The 19703-nt window shown below is 45.0% G+C and overlaps 1 protein-coding gene across 1 annotated transcript in view; it reads right to left on the bottom strand.

Annotated features, from left to right (window-relative positions):
- Nucleotides 1-14439, bottom strand: part of LOC124606950 (juvenile hormone esterase-like) — a 60641-nt gene extending 46202 nt beyond the window's left edge. Inside the window, exons 1-3 of the mRNA XM_047139072.1 lie at nucleotides 14251-14439; nucleotides 6297-6431; nucleotides 3811-4087 (exon numbers count right to left, since the gene is read on the bottom strand). Of these exons, the coding sequence (XP_046995028.1) occupies nucleotides 3811-4087; nucleotides 6297-6431; nucleotides 14251-14313 (475 nt within the window). The 5' untranslated portion in view covers nucleotides 14314-14439. The remainder of the gene's footprint in view (nucleotides 1-3810; nucleotides 4088-6296; nucleotides 6432-14250) is intronic.
- Nucleotides 14440-19703: the final 5264 nt, after the last annotated feature.

The raw sequence follows: 19703 nt of genomic DNA, 5'->3' as shown, positions 1-19703 counted from the left end.
GTGTTTTACTTCATGAATTTTTTTCGTTTGAATGTAATTTTTTGGAAATTTCTAGTGGCAACTAAAATCGACCATACGGAAAATATATGCTATGGACTTTTACCTCTGCAAACTCTTCAAAATTTCGTGCAATGGTTTCCTACATTTAATGCTGCACAATAACTGCGTTGAACATCGAAACAAAATTAAGTCATTTATGGGGGGGAGGTATCAGTCAAGAAGATGTGTAAAAATCTAATTTTTTGGCCGAACGGTTTTTGTGATATCGAATGATAAGTGTGTCAAAGCAGTCGGAACACCATGTGTCTGTACAGGCAAGCAGTGCAGTGATGACAAAATCGCGCACAGCGCGGATTGCGGGGAGCGAAAGGGTTAACGCGGCCGTGGCGGCTTTACTTCATAAACTGCGCGCTCCCCCCTAAACGAAGTTTGCGGACTATGGAGCTGCTTCTCTTGGCGCGTGCAACTGGCAACGCCGCAATCTCCCGCGTCTGGGCGGGCATGCGCGAGCCGCCAAGATAAAAGAATTGAACTTACGATATTACTGTATTATAACCTTATAGGTTGATTAACTGACAACATCACAGGTAAAGTCACCCACAGGCCTTGAAGCAATCTTCAGCATTCTCCTTCAGCCCACATTTTAAAAGATTCTATGCCTTGTTTCTGCTATTTGTCATCCACATTTCGCATCCGTTGCTTTCAGCAAAACATTTGTATTTTATGTTAACATACTTCTTTCTGTTAGAAAAGCTTTTCCGGTTACTGCAAGGCTCTCTTTTATATCTCTCTACTTCCAACGTCAATTATTTTGCAGCCCAAATGCAGAACTGGTCTACTAATTTTATCAGTTCTTTATTCCTAATCTAATTACGCCAGAAACAGCTGACTTAACTGGACTACACTCCACTACTTTTATTTTACTGAAGCTGATCTCAATCCATTATGTTGAACTTTTCTTTCAAATAATTTTCTGTCTAATGCAGAATTAGTAAGTCTTCGGAAGATATTAAAGTATCTGTTTCTGTTTCTACCTCCTGAGTATCGTTTGACTTCCCAAAATTTACTTGATTTCCTTTACTACCGGCTGCGTGTATAAATTCAATACCATAGGGGATGGATCAGAACCCTGTCTCAAGCCTTTTGCAGGTACTTGCCTCTCTTTCATATCCTTCAACTTTTATTACATCCCTGACAATTTGAGAAATTCAAAGACTGAACTCCAGTCAACACAGTCTAAGTATCATTCTAAATTACAAATGCCGTAAATGAAAGTTTGCTTTTCTTCACTCTACCTTCCAAGACAAATTGTAGGGTCAGACTTGTCTCGTGGATTCCTACATTTCTCAGGAATTCAAACTAATCTTCACTGTCGTGAAGTTTCATTTGTAGAATCTTGGCTACCAACTTTCTTTTATGTCGCAAAACAACTCATTGGTTTTGCAATTTTTCCCGTCGGTGTACATTTAAAAATGAAACGTTACTTGGGTTCACTTATTGCTTAATTTCTGAACAAATCCACGCTGTTTATAACCCTGTGCCAGTTCAAATGGCTCTGAGAACTATGGGACTCAACTGCTGTGGTCATCAGTCCCCTAGAACTTAGAACTACTTAAACCTAACTAACCTAAGGACATCACACACAGCCATGCCCGAGGCAGGATTCGAACCTGCGACCGTAGCAGCAGCGCGGCTCCGGACTGGAGCGCCTAGAACCGCACGGCCACCGCGGCCGGCCCTGTGCCAGTTGATGGCAAACAAGAATTCATCTAGTAAACAAGATCCCAGGTATGATTCTGCGCTGGCACACACCCCTCTGTCTTTCCTTGTCCAGTTCCGAGTGATCCACTGTAGTGTACGGTTCCCTCTCCGTTTTAAAAGTGTTGCACGATGTGTAGCGAAGAGGGACGAAAACGTCGTGAAACTACAAAAGAAGAGAGAGAAACCTGCATCGGCTTGTTTCGAAAAGGAATATGACTTCAGTAAATTTTAGAGACCACTGACAGACCTACCAGTACAGTGAAGACTATTACACACAGATTTAATCAGTACGTAACATATGAAAGCCAATCGAGAAGCGGTCCTCCTGCAGTTCTGGCCAAGATGATGGAAAAAGACAGCTGCTTAGAGAAGTCAAGAAAAATCAGAAAGTAAGAGCTGAAAAACTTGGGATTGGAATTCAAATGCGTACAGAAAAGTCTGCTTCAGCACAGGCCAGAAGAAATGTGCTTTATGAAGCTGTATATGGAGGCCAAACAGCCTGTACAAAACCATACATCAGTAAACTCAACAGAAGCAAGTGGGTTACATTTGCGAGAGAACAAAAATTCGATGAGTTTGCTTTTTGTAAAAAGGTTTGAAACGTCCCCTTAGAAAAATTAATGAATTACTGTGCTGATAAGCCTCTACGTTATTTGATTTTCAAACAGCTGAGCAAAACTGAACGTACTCAGACATTTCTCTCTTTACTTATTCTGATCAACACTAAACTGACGCACAATATTTATAGCGCAACGCAATCTGACTTTCAATAACCCTTACAAAAGAATGACCCTGAATAAAAATAACCTATACCTTTCATGAATTACTTACCTCACAAAAATCTTCGTTAATCGAACTACTGCAATACAGCGTGCGCCAATACTGCCAGCGATATAAGAGATTCTAACTACTGAAGGCGCTAACTACTGATAGGCATAGTTACCAAATGAAAAATTTTGATTGAGAACAAACAATGTATTTACCTCAATAGTGTTCAAAAGTCATAATATACATATATTAGTTCATGATATCCAGTATTACAAATTTACTCTTTCTGGCAGACACACGTCCAGATCGTCCGCTCTTAAAATTCTGCGATCTCTCTCCCCACATCCACCACTCCTGGCGGCTCACCTCCAACTGCGCAACGCTACGCGCTGTTCACATCCAACTGCCCAAGACTACAATAGCGACTATTCCAACAATGGCAACCAGCCACAGACTGCACACAACACAGCCAGCGATTTTCACAGAGCGCTACGTGGCGTTACCAACATAAAAACCTAAACAGCCTACTTACAGGTTGTATTTACTGACGACAAACGATCTGAGCTGTTTAAGTCAAATGAGCGAGGAACAATATGGAGAAAAAAGAATTGCGAACTTGAACGCGGAGGAGGTTCGATAGTGCAGAAGGTTTGGGGGATTTTTGTTTTTATTGATGGAATTATAGCACTCAAGGCTAACAAACATCCTAAAAATCACATATATCCCGAAGTGTGAATAGTATGGTTCTTTCTGAAGTTTGTATTTTCACACAAGATAATGATTCAAAACATACGGCTCTAGATGCAAGGCTGTGGGTGTTGTACAGCACTCCCGGCTGGATGCCGACACGACAGCAGTCCCCAGACATTAATTCAGTAGATGGTTTGTAGCATGCACTCGACAAAAACATGATTAGGAATGATCTAAAGAACACTCCACTCTGCTAGAGGAATGGCGTAAAATTTCAATGAAAGCAAACCTCTGGTGAAATCCATGCCAATGAGGATGCAAGACTATAGAGAGGAGGGTGTACTAAGAACTAGCCATAACATTCTATGTTTAGAGTGTCATTTTCAGTATTGCAAACGAATACTTATTTTGCATCCTAAACTGCCTATCTTTTGCATGTTTAACTATATGTAAATAGGAATCTGTGTTTCACTGATTAACAACACGTCAGTGTCCCTGCCGTACTTCACTTTGACAATTCTCCACAATCTATACACCCGTAAACATAAACGCACGTATTAGATGAATACGTAATGGGGTACGTGTACATACCAAGCTGAGCCAACCGGTAGTTGATGGTGACGAGGATGACGCCGTAGGAGATGAGGAAGTCGGGCCCGTGTTCCGTGTCGGAGCCGCTGTTGTAGTAGAAGCCCCCGCCGTGCACCCAGAAGAGCACGGGCAGGTTGGCGCCCTGCTCTGGGACGCCCGGCACGTACACGTTCAGGTAGAGGCAGTCCTCGGAGCCGCTGCCGTCGGGCTGTATGCAGTCGCTGCCGTACTCCTTGGCGTCGCGTACCCCTTCCCAGCCACCGGCTGGCTGAGGATCCTGCGAATGCGTCAGGAGTCTTTCTTAAGAAGTGCAGTGGGGCCGACCTATGCTAGAATGTTACCTTCTTACATGGACATTCCTGAACATGTAAGGTACATACACTGATCAGATACCTAATAGCCGTACTGGCACGAATAACAGCGGCGACGAGTCGAGGTTTGGAAGCAACGAGATCTTTGTAGGTTGCTGGAGGAGTTGGCATCACATTTGGACACATAAGTTACCTAATTCCAGAGAGGGGGCGATGAGATCTGACACCACGTTAGTCGCATCCCATTTATATTCGATTGGGCTTAGCTGTAGGAAGTTAAGGAGTCACCACATCAAATGGAATTCGCCACTGTGTTTCTTGAAACACTCCACGACACCCTTGACCTTGTGACATGGTGCATTATCTTGCTGAAAAAGCCTGTGCCATCTGTGCATCCTCCACTTCCTTTTCGACCTGCCCATTACCGCTCTACAAACTCCACCTGCCTGATGCATCTCCTCTTCCTGCTCGCTTCTCTTACTCCATTTACTGCTCCCCTCACTCTTCCTATCCCCTCCTCTATCCATCTCGAAATGTCTCCAACCAAGGTCTTCCGCATGTGAAGCCCCTGCATTACAGTCCAATAAAGCAGGGTAATACTACTCCCACAACATGCATGTATGCAGGGCAAGCTACACACCAGAGGCTTGAAAATGATTTATTTGCCCCTGACTTACCAGCTGCCTTGCAAAGTAGGTTGATAAAAGAGGACAATACTATTCAACACAATATGGCTGTCATGCAGGGCAGCCTACATGTCAGGGCTGTTTCTTGCCTCTGGCATGAAGGCTGTTCTGCAAAGCACGTTCATTTGGCTGGCTCGTACTCTGACTACATAATTTGCTGTATGCAGAGCAGTCTATACACCAGCGGCTTAGGAGAAACACGTCTGTGCTTATGTCTCCTCTGCTATTGGTGGTAGGTGGTTGTAAACCTCCCAGTCCTGAAAACTCATGAGGCCTGCTATTCCTGTACCAAATTCGGCTGAAATGGAGCCAGGGTTTGGGAGGAGAACCTGAAACATACATACATACGCTCTGCTTTATACAGGATGTTTACAAATAAGTTTTACAAAAGTAACATTTTATTGTGAAAAGGATAAATAACTTACAAAATATTTGATACAGCACTGAATGCAGTTTATCTTCAAGTTTTATTCCCGCCTAATACTATTGGTTGCTGACGTTCCATCAGGGTTGCAAGCACGAATGAGTTACTCCAGCACTCACCATGGAGTCGCATAATGGTGCAGAGCGTGGACAATGTTGTTTATGATTTCATAAATCCAGATCTGCTACTACATTTCAGAGACAACTCAGGACAAAATATCGTAAGCCACCTCCTCAGAGACAAAGTATTATTAAGTGGCACAATTGTGTCACTGAAACTTGTTGTGTATCAAGTAGGACACAAGGTCTTTTTTGTTGCGTCAAGTGTAACTGACGTATCATGGTTGAACAGTATCTAATGCCTCAATTACAACAGGATATGGGCATAGATTTTATTTCCCAGTCAGGTGGTGTGCCACCACATTATCATTGTGAAGTTGTCATGTGTCTCAGTAGGAATGTGCCGACTTGGAATCTACCTGGTGCACGAATATCCCAGCCACCACAGTCACCCGATTTAAATCCAATGGACTTCTGTGTATGGGGTTACATTAAAGACAGAGAGTTTCTTCCTCCGCTTGCGGGAAACATAAAAGTACTGCGACAACGGATAACACAAGCAGTGTCACCATACATCAAGACTCGTTTCTTAGGATTTGGCAGGAAACTGATTACAGATGGGACATTTATCGTGTCACAAAAAGATAGCCCACGGAGCATTAGTAAATAAACCTTGAAGATATACTGCATTCAGTACGTTATGAAACATTTTTGTAAGTTATATAATTTTTCCATAATTAAATGCTACTCTTGTATAACTAATTTATAAACACCCTCGTATATCTAACAGAAAGGCTGCTACTTGTCAACTGTTAACTGACAGGAGAAACTTAAGCAGTGTCGTATAAGGTCTCACAAATAGGTATCACTTAGAGGTAAATATACTTGCTAGTACCCTGTGCCATTTAACTCATAGCGGTTTGGCAGACTATGGTGTAGCAATTAAAAGGATGCTGTAGCTACGGAACAGCTTCAGCTGAGAAGCGGCCAATGGCACCAGACTCACCGCGAAGCGCAGCTCCCCAACTGGCGGCTCGGCATAGGGTATCCCACGGAAGGCGGTGTAGGTCGTGTTGTAGACGCTCTGGACGACGGTCCCCAGCAGCGTACCCTGCTGCACGGTGACCTGCACGTCCTGGGCCTGCGGAAACAAAGTCACGAGTGAAGCGTTCCACAGCGAACATCAGTTTAGCGTAATACAGGTTAGCAGCGGGTTCTCAGTGCCGCTATTAACATAGCATCTCGAATGATTGTGGAGTACACGGTATTTTTACAGAGTCATTTGAGCACTTGATATTAGGTGTGAACGCATCACAATGGTAAGCTCTAAGGAAAAAAGAGAAGAAACAAATGCAAACAACAGTAATAAAATACTAATACGTCTTTAGCAATGACCTATAAGGGTGCTAGTAGGAAACAAAGCGCAGAAGAATAAATCAAATGCAAAGAACATCAAACAACATGCAGTACTAATCCTGCATTACACATTAAGTACACAGATGAAAGAGGCCTGTGGGAAAACTATAGGCAAAGTTACCAGGTTCCAGGTTCGCAGGAGAGCTTCTGTAAAGTTTAGAAGGTAGGAGACGAGGTACTGGTAGAAGTAAAGCTGTGAGGACAGTGCGTGAGTCGTGCTTGGGTAGCTCAGTTGGCAGTCTGGCGCCGGCAGTGCTGCGAGGCGGTCACTCGCCAGAGCGCTGCGGGCGAAGCGCGCACCGTGTGTTTGTGTTTACTTCGGCCGCTGTAAGTGCTGTTTTCCTTCTAGAACACCATGGCGCACAACTATCGAAACAAGACATTACGTTTCAGCTTTTGTTCCGATTTCGCCCTACCCAAGGCCCTGGAGGTAGAACGATTTATTCGCGATGAAGTTAAAATACCACCAACGGATCTAATTGGTATCCACTTGTCCATAGTTAGCAGCATCGTCTACGTCAAAATGATCAACGATGCGGCGTGCGACAAGGTGCTTCAAGAGGCAAAACGTGGACTGCGCTTCTGTCATTCCGACGGCAACGTCGGATCCGTTACCGTCGATCACGCAGGTCTCGGCACACGAACGATAATGATCTTCGAACTCCCGTTCGAACTACCTGCAGACGTCGTCATCGAGGCGTTCCGTCCCTATGGCAACGTTCTGGAACATGTTGCCGAACGATGGGTACAATTTCAAACCTATCCCGTTTTAAACGGTGTTAGACAGGTCCGCTTCGAGTTGCAGAAACACGTGCCTTCCTATCTACGTATCGGAGGCTGCCGTGCCATTATAATGTACGACGGCCAACCTCGGACCTGTTCCGGTTTCGGGAAAGAAGGTTATGTACGGTCTGAATGCATTCAACGACGTGTCGCGCTGCTCCCGTTGTCGGAAGCGTCCGTCACGCCCACGATGACCGCCCTACCGGTCACTATCGCAGCGGCTCTTGCCACATCTACAGTTTCGTCCAGTCCGTCGTCCGATCCTTCCGTTCGGCACGTCCCACCGTCCCAATCACCTACGGACGGTGGAGACGTGCCACCTGACGACCTTACCGTCGAACAGGCTCCTGCACCGGATGCTGAGGAGACCAGTACATTTTCACAGCACCTGTTTGACAAATTCATTGTTCCCACCGACGCCTTCGAACCAGGTCGAGCTCCTCCTTGGCGTCGTCCGACACTGAGGAACACGTGCGCAAACAACGGTCGCCACGTAGGCGCAAACGCCGCCGCCTTTCACCCACGGGCTCTCAAAGCGTCGCCACCCGCGACAACGAAGACTACACTCAACCAGCCGACATTTCCACACAGAGATCGGCGGACAGCTTTCACGATGAACAAGACGTTTCGCAAGACGGGACAACCATGGAGGTCGCCACGCACAATGAAACGATCGGTGCGCAGGTTGAGACGCCTGTCTCCCCGCCGACAGCTCCAGATCTCTCTCACCACGACGCAGTTCCCATGGACATTGGACAGACTCACGGCAGAGGAGAATGGCCGACGACGTTGAGGAAGGCACGCCCCCCCTCTCCGGATGAAATGCCTCCGCCGGACGAGACTGCCTGTTAACATCAAAGCCGCGCGGGAGTAGCCGAGCGGTCTAGGGCGCTGCAGTCGTGGACTGTGCGGCTGGTCCCGGCGGAGGTTCGAGTTCTCCTTCGGGGATGGGTGTGTGTCTTTGTCCGTAGGATAATTTAGGTTAAGTAGTGTGTAAGCTTAGGGACTGATGACGATAGCAGCTAAGTCCCATAAGATTTCACACATTAACATCAAAAGCGAGGCACTGCAGCAGATGGGACGGGACTTCCTGTCGGTGCCCTCCTCGTACTTGCCTTGGTGATGGTAGATGCGCGTCCCCCACCACTGAAACAAACGTACCCGTTCGCCACACTGAACGTCAACAAGATCGGCACCGCACCCAAGCTGCAGCTCCTATGTGACATGCTTCGGGCTCTGACGTCGACGTCGCCCTTTTTCAGGAAGTACGCGTTGCCACACTACCACCGGTCTACGGCTACGACTCATACACGTCCACATGTGATCAATCAGGGCGTGGAGTGGCTTTCTACACACGCGAAGGAATCCCACTCAAGGACACGACAATCTTTCCCTCTGGAAGGGGCATCGCCGTTACCATCTTCGACACGCGCGTCATCAATATCTACGCTCCGTCTGGCTCCAAGAACCGTCGGCAGCGGTCAACTTTCTTCGGACATGACGTGGCGTCCCTGTTTGCTGGGCGCTATGATCGCCTCATCATGGGAAGCGGTTTCAACTGCGTCCTCCATCCGCAGGACCAAATGCCTGGTTATTCGCCACGCCTGGCGCTGCTCACCTTAATCGAAAATTTTCATCTAGTGGACATTTGGGAGAAAATTCATGACAATACCCCCGTTTTACCCGTTATACAGCACATTCTGCGAGCAGACTGTATCGGTTTTATGTGTCTGCCCACCTTGGCAACGAAGTCGCCCAAGCTGAAAGATGGCTCCTTGCATTTTCGGACCATTGCGCCGTCATTTGTTCCCTGGCTTTGCCACCTCAGTAAGGCGCAGCAGAGATTACTGGAAGCTTAATACCTCCCTCCTTAATGATCCACACTGCCGACAATGTATTGCCTCTACATGGGCCTTCCGCAGTACACATCCACGTTCCATTTGTGGCTCAAATGTGCCAAACCTGCGATAAGAAAGGTCTTCATGCAATGTGGCAAGGAAGCAGCAGCATGGCATCGAGACACCACAAATTTTTACTATGCCGTCCTCCGTGAGCTCGATGCGCTCCCTCCATCACCTGAAACCCATAGGGAACGACAGCGTACTAAAGCTCGTCTCCTCTCTATCTCCAACGTGCACGACTGTGTGGTGTTGTGGTGCGTTCCCGACGACAGGATCTCCTCCACGACGAAACACCATCCACAATCCATGCCGCATCCGACCATCGTCGTCGACGTCGACTTTTCGTTCCCAGCATCACGACCTCCGACGGTGTTCACCACACAACACAGGCGGCAGTGGTGTCTGCCTTCGCTGAACATTATCGCAAATTTTATGACGATATACCGATGGCAACGCCAATTCCTCATGATCTTCGTCCTTCCCCTGATCGGACCCTCACCGTAGCGGAGTCAACGTCCATGATGTCTGCAATCACTGCAGAAGAGGTGGTATATGCGATCGACAAGGGGTCCAAGAACAAATCACCAGGACCAGATGGTCTCCCCGTGGAGTTTTACCGGGTGTTCACCACGTTAATGCTTCCTCGATGGACGGAAATGATTCAGGAACTCTTTACTCCGTCCTTCCCAATTCCACCTGAATTCGTCACTGGCATTCTTCTACCTGCGCCTAAGCCGAAGGGAGGGTCTCATGTCTCTGCATATCGCCCCCTTACATTAATGAACGCAGACTATAAAATCTATTCACGCCTCTTAACAGCGCGCATACGCACCGTCTTACCAGGGTCCTTTCACCGGAGCGGACTGCACGTGGTTGTGGGGCCACCTTACAAGCAGCCCTAGGAGAATGCCGTGACCTCATCGCGCTGGTGGCAGTTTGTCGCCTTCGTGCAGCACTGGTATCCATCGATTTCACGAGTGCCTTTGATCGCGTTCGACACCCATTCCTCCTCATGGTGGCGACACTTATTGGGTTCCCATTACTCTTTGTCGATGCCATTCGCCGGTTACTGCTTCACGCAGCCGCGATGGTACAAGTCAATGGGAGGCTTGTAGGACCGATTCTTATACACCGCTCAGTGCGTCAGGGATGCCCTATGTCTACTTTACCATATGCCATTGCACATGAAGCGCTTATCACTGGTCTTACCTCTAGACTGCAGGGTCTGACTTTACGTGACTGCACCCTTCACTGCAGGGCTTATGCGGACGACCTCCTCTTTCTCACCTGCTCCTCCACGCAACTCAATGACGCCATCCAATGGATCCAACAGTATGGACGTCTTCCTGGTAGCATTCTTAATGTCCGTAAATCGACTATGATGCACACTGGGCGCGGCCTCCCGGCATTGGTGCCGACCCCACTCCCAGTCAGTACCACCCTTCGTTACTTGGGTATCGAATTTACGAGCTCCACACACCGCACAGTGGTCCTCGCTTACCGAAGGCTTTTGCAGTCGATTCGGCACCATGTCCGTGGTCAAGGGCACTCCAACGTGTGTCCTATGTCAACATGTATGTCGCCCCTAAACTGGTATACGTCGCCCAGATCCTCCCAATGTCGTTACTCCTTGGCCGCCGCATCCAATCAGCCTTTGGATATTTCGTGTCAGCAGGGGCACTTTTCAAAGTCCGCTACAGCACTCTAACACTGCCTCCTGCAAAAGGTGGCCTCGGACTCGTCAACGTGCGGGCACGATCTTCTGCACTCTTTGTCCATACTATGTTGCGGCACTGGCGGAGGCCGGTCCCGTCCTTAACACGCAGTCTCTTAGATATCCTCGGACCAGCTTCCCTCGATCCACCGATCAATGTGGCACCTATTTGTCCATTATTGTACCACGTCGCCAATTGTTTCATAGAACTCAGCTACGTTCGGGCCGATCTTCCAGCCAGCCGTCCTCCTCGTACAAAAGATTATTATCGTTTGTTTATGCTGTCCAAACCTTGCCACCCTATGGTGCTACAGCATCCTGACATTAACTGGCGAACGGTTTGGGGGTGTGTGCATGCACCCTTTTTACCGTCGTCTGTGTCTGCACTCTGGTATATTTTTGGTCTATGGCAAATTCACGACTAATAGTCGACTTTATCGCATAGGACTGGCCACCTCCCCACTCTGCCCTGACTGTCAGCTCGAAGACACCGACGAGCACCGTCTTACGTGCTACCTCCATCGAAACGTATGGCTCCTCATCCAACGAATCGTGGGCTTTTACCTCCGTGCCCCGCCAACGACGGTGACCCCAGACTTCTTGTTGTTGCCCCCAGACATTTCACTACCCTCTTGCTAAGCACCATACACTAGTCTGGTTTCGAGGACAGGCTTTAGAATACCTCTTTCTGAGTGGTCCTCATACAGTCCTTGACTTCTGGTACAAAGTTGTGACCGCACATAGCACCCTCACCCGAAAACCGTCTTACCGACAAACTTTTGCCGGTTATCTCCGCAGCGTCTTCCTTGACCCCCCCCCCCCCCCCCAAAGTTGGGGTGTACCATGCCTGCCCGTCACATGATGCAACACTCTTATCCACGTTCTCATGCATCGGAAAAAAAACAGGAGGAAGACAGAATATGTTATATTTTTGTTGTATTTAATGTTATTCTAATATTTTTGTTTAACTAACAATCATTTGTATATATTAAAATGATACCTTGAAGAACTGTTGCACTGTATATATATATATATATATATATATATATATATATATATATATATACATGTGCACTGTTAGTTTGTTCAATAAAGATTATTGCACAAAAAATTTGGTGGAGCACTTGCCCGCAGAAGCCATAGGTCCCGAGTTCGAGTCTCGGTCCGGCACACAGTTTTAATCTGCCTGAAGTTTCGTAACGGAGTTGACTGTTTCTTGACAAGACGAAGAAAGACAGACAAAAAAAGGACAATTTACATAAACGATTTAGGAGATAATCTGAGCAGTCCGCTTAAGTTGCTTGGAGATAATCCTTCTCATTTACGATCTAGTTAAGTCGTCAGAAGATGAAAATCAATTGCAGATTGACTTAGACAGGATATCTGTATGCTGTGAAAAGTGGCAATTATCTCTCACTAAGCAGAAGTGTGAAGTCGTCCATACAAGTACAAAAAGAAACGGTATATTTCCGTTACACGATAACTCTCACAAATTTAAGGCTGTCAATCCAACTAAATACCTAGGAATCACAATTACGAACAACGTAAGCCGGAACGATTACATAGATAGTGTTGTGGGCAAGGCAAACCAAAGAATACGTTTTATTGACAAAACGCTGTAGAACTACACTACGCTTCTTCGATCTCTGGTAGAGTATTGTTGTAATGTATGGGACCTTGTCGGATAGGTTTGACGAGAGACATCGAGAAAGATAAAAAAAGTGCAGCTCGTTTTGTATTATCGCCAAACAGGGGAGACGCTGTAAAGTAAATTGCAATGGCAGTTATTAAAACGAAGGTGTTTTTTGTTGCAGGAAGATCATTTCGCGAAATTTGAGTCACCAACTTTTTCCTCTGAATGTGAAAATATTTTATTGCTGCCATTCTACATAGGGAGCATCGATAATCGTAATAAAATTAGGGAAATCGGAGTGGAACGGTAGAGAAATAGTCTGACGGTCTTAAAAGAACCCTTTACCAGGTACTCAGGTGCGAGCTGCAGAATAGTCATGAAGATGCAGATGTAAATTTAGAATATTAGGAGTAAATACTACTGCCTGGAAAGGACTTTCTGAAACATGACACGCCGGCCGCTGTAGCCGAGCGGTTCTAGGCGCTTCAGTCCAGAACCGCGCAGCTGCTACGGTCGCAGGTTCGAATCCTGTCTCGGGCATGGATGTGTGTGATGTCCTTAGGATAGTTAGGTTTAAGTAGTTCTAAGTCCCATAGTGCTTAGAACCATTTGAACTATTTTGAAACATGACAACAGGCCTATCTTCAAAATTCCGGCCATTGCCCAGTGGCATTATCAAACCGAAATAGACGATATTCAATGAGCGCTGTCTATTAATAAAGAATTTTTATCATGCAATAATGTGTACTTTTTTAATTCGCCTGTAGAAAGTCATCCAGCTGTTAATACCTGGAGGAGAACAAGGTATATTTACCGAATATCAGTACATTCACTGAACAATAAAAAGACTATTAGAAAAACAAAGAACGCTGGATAAAAGTTAAAATTCTGCAGTACGGTTCAAAAATGGCTCTGAGCACTATGGGACTTAACATCTGTGGTCATCAGTCCCCTAGAACTTAGAACTACTTAAACCTAACTAACCTAAGGACATCACACACATCCATGCCCCAGGCAGGATTCGAACCTGCGACCGTAGCAGTCTGCAGTACGGTAGTGAACATTGGTTATTAATGGGACAAGACACAAGATGAAATCAAATTTCAAACATGAAAATTCTCAGAAGAGTCAGAGAAGTTACGTTAAGGTACCAGATTCGAGACGAATCGTACACTGAGATATGTAAATATGTGGCACAAATGTCAAACTCACAGAGATTAGGAAGAAGTAATAAATGCTTCTACAAAGAAAGTATAATTAGAGATGCTCAAAGAAGTACAATCATATAAACCAACAGACGGAAGAAGCATCGGTAGGCCTTTAAAAAAACAGCAACATCTGGAAGATTTATGTAGGCAGAGCACGAATTGTGTGTACATTCTAATAGAGAGACAACGATGACGACGACTTACATTGACATCATGCTGTACTTTGAAAAAAATATGAAATTCTACTGCAGTATTAAAACGTTTTCGTAGTTTTTCCTTAACCTCCTTATCTGAGATGGTCTTACCTTGGCATAGGCAACGAGCTGAAGAAGTAGGACGGTCACAAGGCTGGTGCCGCGGAGTTCCATGCTGTCTCCGTTCCCGTCAAAAGAGCGGTAGAATTCTGCCGTACACTAGCTGACAGCTACGAAACAACTGTGATCACGTCAAGCCGAGTGCTGCATGGAGATCAGTGGAAGTTGTTAAGTACCCTCGACTGTTTTTAATGAAGCAGCACTGTGACTAGCTGTGTTAATCAACTGATTGTTTCGCGCTTTATAGATAACATCTGTTAAAGATGTCTTGATGAGATAGAAGGGCGCCTCAAAGTCCTCCACCGTATCAAAGTAATTACGGTACAGAAATAAAGATTAATCTTACTGCAAAATATGACCAACAGTTGAAATGAGACGCATTTTTTGTATGCTAAACAGTTTTATATTTCGGAAACTTCTGATGTAAGGAAATATTATTATTATTATTATTATTAAGCATCAGATTGAGAAGAGGAAGCTACACATACTTGCGTGGCTCCCTTTCCCGTTCAGAAAGTGCAGCGTAGCATTGTGGAACAGTGAGGCTTTGTGCGAGCGATGTGCGGTTGGAGAAGTGCAGTTTGCTAAGAAATTCCCGGACGTCACTTGAACTGAAAATGTACCTACGGGCCAGTTTAAAACTGAGTTTGAAGAATATTACAAGGGGAGAATATAAGTAGTATGTTAACGTCGGCCTCGACTGTTCTGCCCGCGCAGTGACACGTCGGACACGGTTGGCTCTGTAAAAACTTGGCACATAGAAAGTAAATGATTAAGCAAACACAAATTTAGAGTAATTGACACTATAATCACGAACTTGGACTCAGTAACAATAACAGAGTTTGAGTGGTTTGAGAAGTTTATAAATCACGTAGAAATGTCCATTCATTAACCACTCTGCGTTTTTCACACATGCTAGTCCCACATGCAACAAAATGACAGTATTGGGTTTAACAAATTACAAGTCTAATAATGACGCCTACGTAATGGTGCATCCGTATTATACATGAGATAACAAGAGAGTGATATCTTCCGGCAGTGGACGATGGGTTGCTCGCTTGTTTTTTGTAATATTCAAATGTCTTCGGAGTCTGTCCATAATATCGATGTTTTTACATGCGCGCTGAATTAGTCTACAGTCTCTTAGGCGCGCCAGTGGCGTGGGATTCATTTCTTCTTGTAAGTCGTCAAAATACATAATTACAGAGCGAAGTTAAATATTATACATTGGCATATAAAAGGCTCTTGGCCTCTTTCGTTACTCAAATCAGCGTTTTATGTGACGAGTTGTGGTGGTGTGAAAATACAATATTTCAAGCTATAAATGTAGATGTGAAAGATAACGACTGTGCTGTTTTGTTGTTGTTTGTCGATGAAGTGTAATTTTTCGGTCTACGGTATTCAATTTCTTTCACATCATCCTTGTGTTGTTGTTGTTACGGTCTTCATGCTACTCTATCCTGTGCAAGCCTCTTCATCTGCTTGATCTATTCATCTCTTGGTGGCCCTCTACAATTTTAACCCCCCCGCCCCACCACCCCCTTGATGTCTCAGAATGTGTCCTATCAACCGATCCCTTCTTATAGTCAGGCTGTGACACAAATTTCTTGTCTGCACAATTCTATTCAGTAACTCCTCACTAGTTGCGTGATCTACCCACCTGATCTTCAGCATTCTTCCACATTTCAAAACCTTCTATTTTCATCTTGCCCAAACTGTTTATCATCCACGTTTCGATTCAATATGTGGCTACACTCCTGACAAATACTTTCAGAAAAGACTTCCTGACTCTTAAATCTCTATTCGATGTTAACAAATTTCTTTTCTGCAGAAACGCTCTTCTTCCCATTACCATTCTACATTTTCTGGACTCTCTGCTGCCCAGATAACAAAACTCATCAACTATTTTAAGTGTCTCATTTGATAATCTGATTCCCTTAGCATCATCTGATTTCATTAGGCTACATTCCATTTCCTTCTATTGTTTTTGTTGCAGTTCATCTTATATCCTTTCAAGACACTGTCCATTCCCTTCATCTGCACTTCCAAGTCTTTAGGTGCCTCTGCCAGAATTACCACGTCATCGGCAAACCTAAAAGTTTTTATTTCTAGGCTCTTAACCTTTAGTTCCTATTCCAAATTTTTCTTTGGTTTCCTTTACTGCTTGCTTAATGTACAGGTTGAATAGCATCAGGGCAGGCTACAATCCTTTCTCACTCCCTTCTCAACCAATCCTTCTCTTTTGTGCCCCTCGACTCTTATAACTGCTGTCTGATTTCTGTACAAGTTATAAATAGCCTGTCGCTCCCTGTATTTTCCTCCCGCTACCTTCGGAATTTCAAAGAGAGTATTCCATTCAGCATTGTCAAAATCTTTCGCTAAGTCTATAAAATCTATAAACGTAGGTTTGCCTTTCCTTAACCTATCTTCTAGAATAAGTGTTAGTGTTAGTATTGCCTCACTTGTTCCTCTTACATTTCTCCGAAATCCATACTAATCTTCCCAAGGTCGCTTCTACCAGATTTTTCATTTTTCTGTAAAGAATTTGTGCTGATATTTTTTCAACCGTGACTTATTAAACTGATAGTTCGTTAATATTCCCACTTGTCAGCAACTGCTTTCTGTGTAATTGGAATTATTACATTCTCTTTTCGCCTCTCTCATACATCTTGCACACCAGATAGAAGAGTTTTGTCATGGCTGGCTCTCCAGGGCTATCAGTGGTTCTGACGGAATGTTGTCTACTGTAGCCGGCCGGTGTGGCCGTGCGGTTAAAGGCGCTTCAGTCTGGAACCGCGTGACCGCTTCGGTCGCAGGTTCGAATCCTGCCTCGGGCGTGGATGTGTGTGATGTCCTTAAGTTAGTTAGGTTTAATTAGTTCTAAGTTCTAGGCGACTGATGACCTCAGAAGTTAAGTCGCATAGTGCTCAGAGCCATTTGAACCATTTTTTTTGTCTACTGTAGGGCCTTTTTTCGATTTAAGTCGTTCAGTACTCTGCCAAATTTTTCTCGTAGTATCATATCTTTCATCTCATCTTCTTTACGTCCTCTTCCGTTTCTATAGTATTGCCTTCATTTCCATTGTTTTGACCCTCTGTATACTCCTTCCACCTTGCAGCAATCCCTTATTCGCTTAGGACTGGTTTTCCATCTGAGCTCTTGATATTCATACAACTGCTTTTCTCTTCTCCAAAGGCCTCTTTAATTTTCCAGTAAGCAGGATCTACCTTTCCCGTGGCGAAATACGATTCTAAGCCCTTTACATTTGTCCTCTAGCCATTCCTACCTAGCAATTTTGCGCTTCGTATCAATCCAATTTTTTTAGACGTTTGTATTCCCTTTAGCCTGTGGCCTTTCACCAGTTACATTCAGTATCTCCTGTGGCATCCAGTGATTTTTGCTATGCCTTGTCTTTTTACTTGTTTGATCCTCTACTGTCTTCACTATGAAATCTCTTAAAGCTACCCATTTGTCTTCTATTGATTACTTTCCCAATTCATAACCAATATACTGTGGTCAGAGTCCATTTAAGCCAATGGAAACCTCACACGATTTAAAATATGGTTCCGAAATCTCTGTTTTACCAATATATAATCAGTCTGAAGCCTTCCGTTGTTTCCAGGTCTCATTCTTTCATGATTTTTAAATCAGGTGTTAGCCATGATTAAATTACGCTCTGGGCAAAATTCTACCAGGCGGCTTCCTCTTTTATTCCATATTCACTTACGCGTATTATTCTCTTCCTTTTCCTACTACCGAATTTCAGTTCAAAATCACAATTAAATTTTCGTCTCCCTTAACTATCTGAATAATTTCTTTTACCTCATTATATATTTCTTCAATCTCTTCATCATCTGCGGAGCTAGTTGTCATATACATTTGTACTTCTGTAGTGGTTGTTGACTTCGTGCATATCTTGGCTACTATAGTACGTTCATTATACTGTTCATAGTAGCCTACACAAATTTCTGTTTCCTGATTCATTATTAGACCTGCTCCTGCTTTACCCCTATTTAATTTTGTGTTTATAAACCATTATTCATCTGATCAGAAGTCCTATTTCTCCTGCCACCGAACTTCACTAATTCCCACTGTATCTAACTTCCACCTATCCATTTCCCTTTGTAAATTTTCTAACCTACCTGCGGTATTAAGGAATCTAACATTCCACTCTCCGATCCGTAGAACGCAATTTCTGTTCGTCCTGATGACATCTTCCCGAGTAGTTCCCGCCCGCAGAGCCAAATGGGGCACTATTTTACCTACTGAATATTTTTCACCAAAGACGATTCAATTATCATTTAACCATTAAGTAGAGCTGCATGCACTCGGGAAAAATTACGGCTGTAGCTTCCCCTTGCTTTCTGCCCTTCTTTGTACCAGCAGAGCAAGCCCGCTTTGGTTGATGTTACAAGGCCTTTGCAGTCAATCATCCACACTGTTGCCCCTGCAACTACTGAAAAACCTACTGCACCTCTTCAGGAGCCGCCTTTTATTTTACCTCCACAGATACCCCTCCTTTGTGATTGCACTTGCAGTATGGCTTCCTGTATCACTGGGGCAGGCATGCCACCCCACAAACCGCAAGGTCCATACTTCAGGAAAGGTAGACATCATCCTTACCGCTAAATAAAAATGGAAAGGAACCTGTATGGAGGTCGTGGTTTGATGGTGTGGGGTGGGATTATGATTGGTGCACGTACACCCCTGCATGTCTTTGGCAGAGGAACTTTAACAGGTCAGGTGTATCGGGACGTCATTTTGCACCAGTATATCCGCCTTCCTCCTGATCGATAATAACGCATGCCCACACCGAGCTGCCATCGTGGAGGAGTACGTTGAAACAGAAGATATCAGGTGAATGGAGTGGCCTGCCTGTTCTCCAGATCTAAACCCCATCGATCACGTCTGGGATGCTCTCGGTCGACGTATCGCTGCACGTCTTCAAACCCCTATGACACTTCATCAGCTCCGACAGGCACTGCTGCAAAAAGGGGAGGCTATACCCCAGCAGCTGCTCGACTACCTGATCCAGAGTATGCCAACCCATTGTGCGGTCTGTGTACTTGTGCATGGTGATCATATCCCATACAGATGTCGGGGTACATGCGCATGAAACAGGGGCTTTTCGTAGCACATGTGTTTCGGGACGGTTTTCTCAACTTATCACCAATACCGTGGACTTACAGATCTGTGTCGTGTGTGTTCCCTATGTGCCTATGCTATTAGCGCCAGTTTTGTGTCGTGCCACGTTGTGTGACACCACATTCTGCAATTATCCTTAATTTATGGGCATGAGTGTAGATGCATTTTTCTTAAGCCTTACATGGAGTCCACTTTTTCCAATGTAACCCGGTAAAGTGGCCAGAGTTGACATACATACTACGAAAGTGGAAGCAACCATCCATCAAATGGAATAACGATACCGGCTTGTCGTCTTGCAT

Source organism: Schistocerca americana, chromosome 3 (genome assembly GCF_021461395.2).
Source record: "Schistocerca americana isolate TAMUIC-IGC-003095 chromosome 3, iqSchAmer2.1, whole genome shotgun sequence".
Classification (NCBI taxonomy): domain Eukaryota; kingdom Metazoa; phylum Arthropoda; class Insecta; order Orthoptera; family Acrididae; genus Schistocerca; species Schistocerca americana.
This window is presented reverse-complemented; position numbering and strand designations above follow the sequence as displayed.